At 43.7% G+C, this 12,756-nt stretch overlaps 1 protein-coding gene across 3 annotated transcripts in view; it reads right to left on the bottom strand.

Moving 5' to 3' along the window:
* Positions 1-63: 63 nt before the first annotated feature.
* Positions 64-12,756, bottom strand: part of LOC110529370 (uncharacterized) — a 46,671-nt gene continuing 33,978 nt past the window's right edge. For all 3 annotated transcript variants that reach the window (XM_036984753.2, XM_090242568.1, XM_036984752.2), the window contains 5 exons: positions 11,668-11,807; positions 3,513-3,636; positions 2,937-3,092; positions 1,288-1,447; positions 64-604 (listed from right to left, as the gene is read on the bottom strand). In XM_036984753.2, the coding sequence (XP_036840648.2) occupies positions 516-604; positions 1,288-1,447; positions 2,937-3,092; positions 3,513-3,636; positions 11,668-11,807 (669 nt within the window). In that variant the 3' untranslated portion in view covers positions 64-515. The remainder of the gene's footprint in view (positions 605-1,287; positions 1,448-2,936; positions 3,093-3,512; positions 3,637-11,667; positions 11,808-12,756) is intronic.

Here is a 12,756-nt window from a genome sequence, read left to right as displayed (position 1 = left end):
TTCATTCTTTTATGACATGTTTTGTTAGGCAATTTGTTATTCCAAATATTCTAGATAACAAAATATAATCACATCGCATATTTATTTACATAAGGACGTTAATGGCAGAAGGGAATAAAATGTCAAAAAAATACATATTCATCAAAAAATATTATTCATCAAACTCGTATATTATCAGATATTAAAGGGTAGGTAAAGTATTTCAAGTTTAGTCTGAGTCCATTTTCCCATAATGTAGTAATGAATACTATTGTTTTGTCCCTGTTTGTTCGTGAAGAAGTAATGCGATATTATAGATTATCCAGGAAATTGTATATATTTTTCATCTTGACCTCAGAGGAAAGATTATACTGTATATAAGCTTCTCTTCCAGCAGCAAATGTTCTGTTCCTGAGGCATCTTGTCCTTGAGACTTGTGTGGGTCCCACGCTGCAGCTGCGCCACAGAGCGCTGAGGCCCCTCACCATACTGCACCTCAAAGACTACACCTAGTTCTTCCCTCTCAAAACAAGACCTCAGAGAATCTCCACTGTCCATCTTTGGTTGGGTTTGTTTGGATCAAACGCGTTGAGAATCACCTGGTTTCTGTCATAGTGTTGACCACCTGCAAGGACAGACAAAATTATTTGAGTTGTGCCTTGTTTAAATACAATGTGTCCCTTCCTTCCTTGGGCCAATCACTGATCTGCCAAGGTTGGATCAGTGAAAGCACAATGGAAACGTTGCCTTAACTTATCCAGACAACATTGCCTTATCTAATAACTTACTGATTAGTGAATACCTCAAAGGAGGGGCAAATTTGAGGGGGGTTTTCATAGCCTATCGGTGAATCCCAAAACACCCCGTGGTCCCTACCAACTCTCTTGGAAGGCCCTTCCTTGGGACTTGTGCATATGGCGGAGGCGCGCGCAAATGGAGGAACGAGGAGAAGGGAGTGATTTGAGATTCAGCCTGTCTGTCTGAACTTGTCACAAGCCTACTTGATACTGAATCCAACTGCAGCCCATTGTCATGTCTCTGTCCATCCACAAGGTGTCACTAATTCACAATTATTCTAGTCAAGTTATCTAATATAAATAAAACCCCAGATCTGAATGAAGTGAAACCAGTGAACAATACAATACACAGACTAGTTAATGTAGAACTGAGAGGTAGAAGCATTATTGCAATCGGTTTCTCTTTCCTTCTGATTGGCTGGGTGGCGATGTCGTCATATTGCTCCTACCTATCAAATCTTCTCAGATCTACAGGAGTGGCATCCCATATTTGTTGTTGTTTTTGCCTCACCTTTGACCTCCAGGAGCAGGTCAGGGCTGGCGGTGTAGCGGATGAGGCCATCAGGCGTGATGCTCCAGCAGGAGGGTTGTTTGCCAGGCTCAGGTGAGAGGCCCATACGACTGCCTGGCATGGCCACGCTGCACGGAGCCACACAGCAATCCTCCTGCACCTGGCCAGACAAGAGTAGAAAACTTTATTATCCTCTTAAAGAGGAAATCATTTGTACCGACATTCAATCACACACTTTAAATAAAGAATGTGCCTGCATCAACTAGTTGAGTGTTGTAATAAACCATATAAGTGCAACATAGAGCATGATGCTGTGAGACGTGGCAGGGAGTCCAGAGCTGGAGCACAAAGGCTGTCATAAACTCACTAATTGAAGTCATGGGTTGGAAATTTAAAGTTCATGAAATAATAATCAACATGCTTACTCAAAAAGTTCTACTCCCAAAAATAGTTGGGTGCAGGATCCTCGTCGATAGTCCATGAACAATGAAATGGATGGCATTCAATTTATGTGAAGTTACAAGGCCATGTTCAGAGTGCTTCTCTGGAAGCATAAACTATAAGAACTGTTCAGTAGGTGTAGCCCACGATCTAGACAGACTACTGTATAGATAGAATACTTAACAAATCCCCAAGAATTTGATTACCCAAGAACCAGCAGTACTCCATAATCTGATTTAAATACCCTGACTCTAGTGCTTGTTAAGTCACAGTTTTCCTGGCCTGTCCACCTTCTCTAAACTGGAGCTCTGCTTCCCGACCCGAGCCCGACGGGCCCAGACATTATACATCGGGTTAGAGCCGGGTAAGTCCTGTTTCAATTACATAAGGGCTCGGGTATCACTACATTGATCACTAACATATTGAAGTTGAGCCATTTGCTTGTGCTGTGCTGCACAGTAGTCATATCTGACTGAGATCATAACATGGTGTCAGAAGTGCTTCAACCTCGTCAAATATAAAACAAAGATTATTTAAAATAACGTCTCATGTTCCTTGAGTTTAGTGACCAAAAGTAGCTAACAGCTAACTGCTCTCTCATGTCTATTCGTTTGTTGAGCAGAGCCAGAGATACTTTTAAGGAGATGGAAAACTCCATTGGAATCCTATTAACGGCCATTGTGTACATTGCCCATGCTACATCAATGGGACACATGACCCATTCTGGGTGATTCTGGGACAAGGAGAGCTTTCTCTCAAGGCGTGAATGGGAATCAATTGGGTGCTAGCTAAAAAACCCAACATTAGCATGAATTTTGTCAACAAGAAGTACAACATTACAAATCTTGGGAGATGTGAGATAATTAACTTGCTATCTGTATAGCTTTGGAATTGTGACATTATGTACTTATTGAGGAAAATAGGCACATTTCTGGACTCGCACCCTGATTTTGAGAAGGGATTGTGTGACGATTAGCTTAGCAACCACATGACGCAGCATGAGAACGTGAACGAGATTGGTTGACAGTCTGCTGGGTGGGGCGTTATACGTTCCTCCATTCATCCTCCATTCATCCTCCAGGGCCTTACATTGGTCAGAAGCAATCGGGCCTGGGTAGGGTCTGAATGTCACGGGCATGGGCAAGGCTTAAAAATTCATGCCCCTGCAGGGCTTTACTCTAAACACACTGTTGCCATGACGATGCTACCTTGCAGTGGAGATGTCCGTCCCGATAGAACCAGATCTGTTCGACTCCGCCCATCTCATCCGTTGCCTGGATACGCATCAGCTTGATGTCATCCATCTCCCCAGTTACAGACATTAGAAGGCCCTCCTGGCTCCTCAACCGGAAGTGCACCTGTCGCTGCTCAGGTAACAAACACCCCCCCCCCACACACACACACACACACACACACACACACACACTGGATTAGGGTTCACTGTCTATGAACCATAAGTAGTTCTCAGTTCAACATGCTGTCAATGTATTCCTGTGTGCCATGCAGCCCCTGTGCTCACACAGAATATTATGCAAAGCTCCATTGATGGGGCCGTTACAGAGCAGTGCACTATAGAAGCCAACAGCGCACCCTTTAATAGGTATTTTCCCTGACTTTTGCAGAGATCAGATTAACGGTACACGCTGCCGATGTTGGCGCAAGTGTAAATTACCTTTAAAAATCTGTTATAGTGCGTAGCTCTATAACAAAACTAGGATTGAATCCTGGCCTTAATCTCCGTGTGCCCATATAATCATGTTATCACATTTGAGATGGCTTCTTACCTGGATCAGTGGGCGCAGGGATCCGATTCGCTGCCAGCTACTGAATGTTCGCCAATCGAGCACCTCGCCGGGCTTCAGCAGAATCTGAGCTCCGCGGTAGTTGATCCCCTCATACAGCACCCACCTGTCAATCAGAAGTAACCAAGTGTCAATCGAAAAGTATCAATACACACTAGCAAAGCTTAGTGTCTCACATATCAGACAAATTATTCCTTGAACTTTTCACACGGTGTCAATCAAAGACGAGGTCAAAACACAGTTACCAAACTAAGCATCTCACATATCAATTAGTGAGGAATGATTGCTTTGCCTTTTCACCCACTCAACCCCCATAGAAACTGGAACACATCAACACAGGAACATCCTGTCTGTGCTGATGTCATCACTTTATCTGGATCAAAAGCTCCATTCATTTGGCCTTGTCCCATGTCTCTCCCTGCAAGAAAGTCCCACTCATGAGTTATAGGTCTGACCCTGCCGTGTCTCCTTGTTTTTCTGTGTGTTGCAGAGCTGAGTCCACATCTCCAGTCTGAATGTCACACACCATTGGGAACTTTCCACTGGTCTGGACCAAGCCTCACTACCTCATAATATCCCATGATCCCAAGACTCTTCCCTTCCAAATCAAGCTTTATTTATACAGCACATTTCAGACATGGAATGCAATGCAAATTGCTTTAAAAAACTTGAATATTTACTACACAACAAACATAAGAGGATAAAAAAAACAAAATAATAACAATAACTGAAAAGCACCCTTAAGAAAAACAAAGCTAAAAAGGTGTGTTTTAAGATGTCTTTTAAATATGTCCACAGTTTCAGCCCCCCTCAGGTTCTCTGGCAGGCTGTTCCAGAGGCTGGGGGCATAGTAACTAAAGGCTGCCTCTCCATGCTTCTTGGTCCCCCTCAGGTTCTCTGGCAGGTTATTCCAGAGGCTGGGGGCATAGTAACTAAAGGCTGCCTCTCCATGCTTCTTGGTCCCCCTCAGGTTCTCTGGCAGGTTATTCCAGAGGCTGGGGGCATAGTAACTAAAGGCTGCCTCTCCATGCTTCTTGGTCCCCCTCAGGTTCTCTGGCAGGCTGTTCCAGAGGCTGGGGGCATAGTAACTAAAGGCTGCCTCTCCATGCTTCTTGGTCCCCCTCAGGTTCTCTGGCAGGTTATTCCAGAGGCTGGGGGCATAGTAACTAAAGGCTGTCTCTCCATGCCTCTTGGTCCCCCTCAGGTTCTCTGGCAGGCTATTCCAGAGGCTGGGGGCATAGTAACTAAAGGCTGTCTCTCCATGCCTCTTGGTCCCCATCAGGTTGTCTGGCAGGCTATTCCAGAGGCTGGGGGTATAGTAACTAAAGGCTGCCTCTCCATGCTTCTTGGTCCTGGGCTTTGGGATAGTTAAAAGGCCATTGTCAGAGGACCTGAGGGACTTACTGGGTACAACTTAAAAGCATGTCTGACATGTATTGGGGTGCACAGTCGTGGATTGATTTAAAAACCAATCGAATAATCTTCAAATAAATTCTGAAACTCACAGGCAGCCAGTGCAGAGACCTTAAACCCAGTGTAATGTGTGCTGTTCGTCTGGTCTTGGTCAGTATCCGTGCTGCAGCATTCTGTATGTTTTGCAGTTGACCAATGGCTTTTTTGGGTAGACTAGACAGGAGAGCATTACAGTAGTACAGCCTGCTTGTAATAAAAGCATGAGTGAGTATTTTTGTATCTCATCGCAATGTTCCTCAGGTGGTAAAAAACTATTTTGGTCACATTTCTAATGTGTGATTTGAAGTTCAGAATCTAAAATAACACCTAGATTTTTTAGTTAGTTTTTGATCTTTTATTGCCTGTGAATTAACATTTGTGGCCAGATTCTCTCTCTGTGCTTTGGCTCCAGCAATAATTACCTCAGTCTTGATTTAGCTATAGGAAGTTGTCAGCCATCCAAGTATTTAAATCCCTAATAATTTATCCATGGAGCTAAAAATCCTCTGGTGACACAAATGTAAAGTTGTGTATAGTCTGTGTACGTGGGAAAATCAGTGCTGTGCTTTCTGATAACGCTGCCAAGGGGTAACACATTAAAACTGAACAGTACCGGACCCAAAATCGAACGCCATTTGCTAAGAGCTGAAGAATCTACATTACTTTCTTCAGAAGGGGTTTCACCATAGCAGTTTTTAGTGCAGTGGGGAAAATGCCTGTAAACAGGGAGTGATTAACAATAGCTTGCATTTCTTCAGAAATGCAATTAAAAACAGTTTTGAAAAGGTGGTGTGGATAGGATCGACAAGGCAGGTAGAATACTTAAGTTATAATATAACTTTCCTGAGCATGTCTGTGTAAACCACGGAAATTAAATCCATAGTGCTTTGCGTGCTAGGTTAGCGGACATATCAAACTTCTCATCAGGTCTTGCTTGTCTGATAGCCAACATAAGGCAGGGTATCTTATCTCTGAAACATGCTACAAGCTCATCACATTTAGATGTGGAGGAAAGTTCACATAGGTCTGCGGGGGTAGGATTTATCAGGCCATCAATGGTTGAGAAGAGCACTCTCTAATTAAACTGATTATTAATGATCAAAGTTAGAAAAATGAGCCCGTCTGGCATTTCTAATTGCCTTGTTATACAGTCATTCAGAAACTATTCAGACCCCTTGACTTTTTCCACATCTTGTTACATTACAGCCTTAAGCAAAAATGTATTCAATCGTTTTTTTCCCCCTCATCAATTCACACACTACCCCATAATGACAAAGCAAATCCAGGTTTGTAGAAATTTTGCAAATGTATTCAAATAGAAAATGGAAATATCACAAGTATTCAGACCCTTCACTCACTACTTTGTTGAAGGACCTTTGGCAGCGATTACAGCCTCAAGTCTTCTTGGATATGATGCTACAAGCTTGGCACACCTGTATTTGGGGAGTTTCTCCCATTCTTCTCTGCAGATCTTCTCAAGCTCTGTCAGGTTGGATGGGGAGTGTCGCTGCATATCTATTTTCAAGTCTCTCCAGAGATGTTCGATCGGGTTTAAGTCCGGGCTCTGGTTAGGCACCTCAAGAACATTCAGAGACTTGTCCTGAAGCCACTCCTGTGTTGTCTTGGCTGTGTGCTTAGGGTCATTGTCCTGTTTGCCCCAGTTTGAGGTCCTGAGCACTCTGGAGCAGGTTTTCATGAAGGATCTCTCTGTACTTTGCTCCATTCATCTTTCCCTCGATCCTGACTAGTCTCCCAGCCCCATCCACTGAAAAACATCCCCACAGCATGCTGCCACCACCATGCTTCACTGTCGGGATGGTGCCAGGTTTCCTCCAGACGTGACACTTGACATTCAGGCCAAAGAGTTCAATCTTGGTTTCATCAGATCAGAGAATCTTGTTTCTCATGGTCTGAGTCTTTAGGTGCCTTTTGGCAAACTCCATGTGCCCTTTACTGAGGAGTGGCTTCGGTCTGGCCACTATACCATAAATGCCTGATTGGTGGAGTGCTGCAGAGATGGTTGTCCTTCTGGAAGGTTCTCCCATCTCCACAGAGGGACTCTGGAGCTCTGTCAGAGTGACCATCGGGTTCTTGGTCACCTCCCTGTCCAAGGCACTCAACCCCTGATTGCTCAGTTTGGCCATCTCTATGAAGGATCTTGGTGCTTCCAAACTTCTTCCATTTAAGAATGATGGAGGCCACTGTGTTTTTGGGAACCTCCAATGCTGCAGAAATGTTTTGGTACTCTTCCCCAGATCTGTGCCTCGACACAATCTTGTATCTGAGCTCTACGAACAATTCCTTTGACCTCATGGCTTGGTTTTTGCTCTGACATGCACTGTGGGACGGCCCTGAATTTGTTTGAACCGTTTTGGTGCTTCTCCTTCCAATAGGGTGCTTCCCTTTTAACCTCTCTGGGATGGTAGCGTCCCACCTCGCCAACAGCCAGTGAAATTGCAGGCCGCCAAATTCAAAACAACAGAAATCCCATAATTAAAATTCCTCCAACATACAAGTATTTTACACCATTTTAAAGATAAACTTGTAAATCCAGCCACAGTGTACGATTTCAAAAAGGCTTTACGACAAAATCGCGAGGCGCGGGCAAGTCCAGGCGAAAGTTCAGACGAAAAGTCACATTACAGTTCGTAGAAACATGTCAAACGCAGTATAGAATCAATATTTAGGATGTTTTTATCATAAATCTTCAATAATGTTTCAACCGGAGAATTCCTTTGTCTGTAGAAATGCAATGGAACGCCGCTAACTCTCACGGGAGCCCGCGAGACTGAGCTCATGGCACTGCCAGACACCTGGCTCAATCAGCTCTCATTCCCCCCTCCTTCACAGTAGAAGCCTCGAACAAGGTTCTAAAGACTTGACATCTAGTGGAAGCCTTAGGAAGTGCAACATGACCCCATAGACACTTTATATTCGATAGGCAATGACTTGAAAAATTACAAACATCAGATTTCCCACTTCCTGGTTGGATTTTTTTCTCAGGTTTTTGCCTGTCATATGAGTTATGTTATACTCACAGACAACATTCATACAGTTTTAGAAACTTCAGAGTGTTTTCTATCCAAATCTAATAATTATATGCATATTCTAGCTTTTAGGCATGAGTAGCAGGCAGTTTACTCTGGGCACCTTTTTATCCAAGCTACTCAATACTGCCCCCCCAGTCCCAAAGAAGTTAATTCCTAATTATATAGCCAGCATCAGCTGTGCAAAAGGGGGTTGTGATGGTGGTACGAATGAGGATGTGTTCAAACCTCCGTTCCGAATCTTCGTCCCTCATTTGTTTTGTTGTATTTAAAAGTGTGCTTTGTAGCCTTGTCTCAAGTTTAACCAGGATCGGATCCACTCATTTCTTCCCTTGGACTACACATCTCAGTTGGTCTCCGCTGTTTCTTCGTGGCCTTTCTCTGCTGGAGATCTGTTGGTGGATTGGATTGTCTGACTGACCGACTGACTACAACTTTTTGCATAAGGTATTTTAGTTGTTTTGGTGTGATGTATACCATGATGATTTATGTGTTTAGTTGTAGTGAACACTACAGAGATGACACACTTTATAGTTTTGTGGTAAAAGAGTTGATTGCAATCTGATTTGTATTAATGAAACCAAGTTTACGTATCACTTTATTAAATGACAATTGAGTGACTGAAGTCACTTGAGTTCACTGAATTCCTTTACCGGGCTGGACTCTTTTAGGCCCGAGGTACGTGACTTTTCTTGAGGAACCAGAGCTCATTGTTTGTTATATTATTATGTGTGTGATCATTTATTTTGGTAAGACAACCAATGCAAAAGAACACAGTTGTTTTGCAGTTATTTCCAATGTTTTAAGGGTTTATGAAAAGTGTATATCCATACTAACTTTTACATGAGTCCTTTGTATTGGTGTAGACTTGACGGACCAGACAGGACTCATTCCCTCACAAACCTCACAAAATGTTCTCTGGTAGGCACAACCTACCTGGCACCTCTACAAACAATAACCTCAAGTCAAAACCGTTACAAATGTCAACAATGGGCCCTTATATAAACAGGTGTGTGCCTTTCCAAATCATGTCCAATCAATTGAATTTTCTAGAAGAAAAAGAAACGCACACCTATTAAGACGAGGTGCTGGCTAGCGGAGTAGAAAACTTGAAAATAAAAGAGAGCCGCACACTCTCGGAGCTCAGATGCAAAAACTGAATTACCAATGTTTCCACAGCCAAGCTGTCTTCATCAGGGTATAATCACAAACACTGCGGAATGACTCGTTTATGTAGTGTCAAAAGACACAGGTGTCTGTAATCTTGGCCAAGAGTGGCCTAATATCATTGGTTAATAATCAAATATTAAAATGTCATACAAAGAACAGCATTCAAACAACAAATGGATAGCATACGATCATAAATTAATTTGACTACACAAGCTTACAAACAATTACTGACCGTGTGTTCTACACTAGACTAAACTCCTATTTCCTGCTGACCCGCGTTCTACACTAGACTCCTACTTCCTGCTGACCATGCGTTCTACACTAGACTCCTACTTCCTGCTGACCATGCGTTCTACACTAGACTAAACTCCTACTTCTTGCTGACCATGCGTTCTACACTAGACTACACTAAACTCCTACTTCCTGCTGACCATGCGTTCTACACTAGACTACACTAAACTCCTACTTCCTGCTGACCATGCGTTCTACACTAGACTCCTACTTCCTGCTGACCATGCGTTCGACACTAGACAAAACTCCTACTTCCTTCTGACCGTATGTTCTACACTATATTAAACTTCTACTTCCTGCTGACCGAGCGTTCTACACTACACTAAACTTGATGCAACATTTCCAAAACTGTGAACTGTGCAATAGTAGCTCCAACTATAGGCACCTGATCTAGTCTGTTCTACACTAGACTAAACTCTTTCTTCCTGCTGACAGTATGTTCTACAATAGACTCAACTCCTCCTTCCTGCTGACTGTGCGTTCTACACTAGACTAAACTCAATGCAACATTTCCACAACTGTGAACTGTGCAATAGTAGCTCCAACTATAGTCACCTGATCTAGTCTGTTCTACACTAGACTAAACTCCTTCTTCCTGCTGACTGTGCGTTCTACACCAGACTAAACTCAATGCAACATTTCCACAACTGTGAACTGTGCAATAATAGCTCCAACTATAGTCACCTGATCTACTACCCACGCAGGTGACTTGTGTGAAGTGTACTTCACTCTGTGTTTACAAAAGGTTGATTAACTGGTCTGGGGGTGTGAAGTAGTGCTATGACTCATGAGCAACCTTTTGGCATTTTTAAATACTGTGATTAATTGGCGCAGTGTGTGAACTGCTTGTATTAAGCGTTGAAAGAAAGACTACAAATGGCTTTGTCAGTTGGATTAAGGACTACAAATGGCTTTGTCAGTTGGATTAAGGACTACACATGGCTTTGTCAGTTGGATTAAGGACTACACATGGGCTGTGTCAGTGGATAAAGGAATACAAAGGGCTGTGTCAGTGGATAAAGGACTACAAAGGGCTGTGTCAGTTGGATTAAGGACTATACATGGGCTGTGTCAGTGGATAAAGGACTACACATGGGCTGTGTCAGTGGATAAAGGACTACAAAGGGCTGTGTCAGTTGGATTAAGGACTACACATGGGCTGTGTCAGTGGATAAAGGAATACAAAGGGCTGTGTCAGTGGATAAAGGACTACAAAGGGCTGTGTCAGTTGGATTAAGGACTATACATGGGCTGTGTCAGTGGATAAAGGACTACACATGGGCTGTGTCAGTGGATAAAGGACTACAAAGGGCTGTGTCAGTGGATAAAGGACTACAAAGGGCTGTGTCAGTTGGATTAAGGACTACACATGGGCTGTGTCAGTGGATAAAGGAATACAAAGGGCTGTGTCAGTGGATAAAGGACTACAAAGGGCTGTGTCAGTGGATAAAGGACTACAAAGGGCTGTGTCAGTGGATAAAGGACTACAAATGGCTTTGTCAGTTGGATTAAGGACTACACATGGGCTGTGTCAGTGGATAAAGGAATACAAAGGGCTGTGTCAGTGGATAAAGGACTACAAATGGCTGTGTCAGTGGATAAAGGACTACAAATGTCTGTGTCAGTGGATAAAGGACTACAAATGTCTGTGTCAGTGGATAAAGGACTACAAATGTCCGTGTCAGTGGATAAAGGACTACAAATGGCTGTGTCAGTGGATAAAGGGCTACAAATGGCTGTGTCAGTGGATAAAGGATCAGCTTTTGTGTCACACGACGGTGTCGTTTCTAACAGCTCCATAGAAAAATTATCTTTCCAGTTTGGTGTTCCTTTATATAGTATGCACTGTAAGGATAGAAACATAACAGATAGCTTCCTGGAGAACCGTCAGTAGGATTCTCTTAGAGACACACACAGAGACACACACACACACAAAAAAAAAAATATCACTACCCATTGACACACCCACACAAAGAACATAGAGCTCTGTCTGTGGATAGGAAGGGCCCCAAAACCTTGTCCACAGGCTATTGTGCACAATCTGGGGAGGACTATCTGGTGCATGAGACTAGGAGGCCCATATATACAAATATATGACCTTCGACAGAGAGACAAGCAGGCAGGCAGACAACAGACAAGAGACATGAGGACAGAAAGGCTGTGCTGTATGTACTCACATGCCTCCCTCCACCAGGACAGACTGGACCAGGCTGCAGCCTCCGGCAAGCTGCAGGTTAACTGAGCTTTCGGTCAGAACCACCCTCTTCCCCCGCAGACCTGACCTCTCAAACAGGGTGACAGAGGGCATTGAGAACTCCTATGGGGAGAGAGTGAATAGGAGAGGGAGGGGGATGGAGAGAGGAAGAACGAGAGGGAGGGGGATGGAGAGGAAGAGAAGGATGGAGGGAGGGGGAGAGAGGAAGACAAGGATAGAGAGAGGGAGGGAGAGAGAATAGGAGAGGGAGGGGATATATAGAGAGGAAGAGAGAATTGGAGAGTGAGGGGGGTGGAGAGAGGAAGAGAAGGATGGAGAGAGGTAGGGGGAGAGAGGAAGACCGGGATGGAGAGAGGGAGGGAGAGGAAGACAGGGATGGAGAGAGGGAGGGAGAGAGAATAGGAGAGGGAGAGAGAAAGAGAAGGGGGAGAGAAAGAGAAGGATGGAGAGAGAGGGATGGGGAGAGACGGAGTGGGAAAGAGAGAGAGAGGTTATTTATAGACCTGACAATGGTATGAGAACACCAACTCTTACCATTACTGGTGACCGTTTTATTGTTTGAATGACTAAACATATTAATACATTTAAATAGTGACCTTCTTTGTTTGATACCGACCGTCAAGCTACTTAAACGTCTCCTGAGCCCACATATACAGTCGTGGCCAAAAGTTTTGAGAATGCCACAAATATTAATTTCCACAAAGTTTGCTGCTTCAGTGTCTTTAGATATTTTTTGTCAGATGTTACTATGGAATAGTGAAGTATAATTACAAGCATTTCATAAGTGTCAAAGGCTTTTTATTGACAATTACATGAAGTTGATGCAAAGAGTCAATATTTGCAGTGTTGACCCTTCTTTTTCAAGACCTATGCAATCCGCCCTGGCATGCTGTCAATTAACTTCTGGGCCACATCCTGACTGATGGCAGCCCATTCTTGCATAATCAACGCTTGGAGTTTGTCAGAATTTGTGGGGTTTTGTTTGTCCACCCGCCTCTTGAGGATTGACCACAAGTTCTCAATGGGATTAAGGTCTGGGGAGTTTCCTGGC

This window comes from Oncorhynchus mykiss, chromosome 8 (genome assembly GCF_057628025.1).
Source record: "Oncorhynchus mykiss isolate SJ-2025 chromosome 8, ASM5762802v1, whole genome shotgun sequence".
In the NCBI taxonomy this organism is placed as follows: Eukaryota; Metazoa; Chordata; class Actinopteri; order Salmoniformes; family Salmonidae; genus Oncorhynchus; species Oncorhynchus mykiss.
Note: the sequence above shows the minus strand (reverse complement) of the source record. Positions and strands in the feature narration are given on the sequence as shown.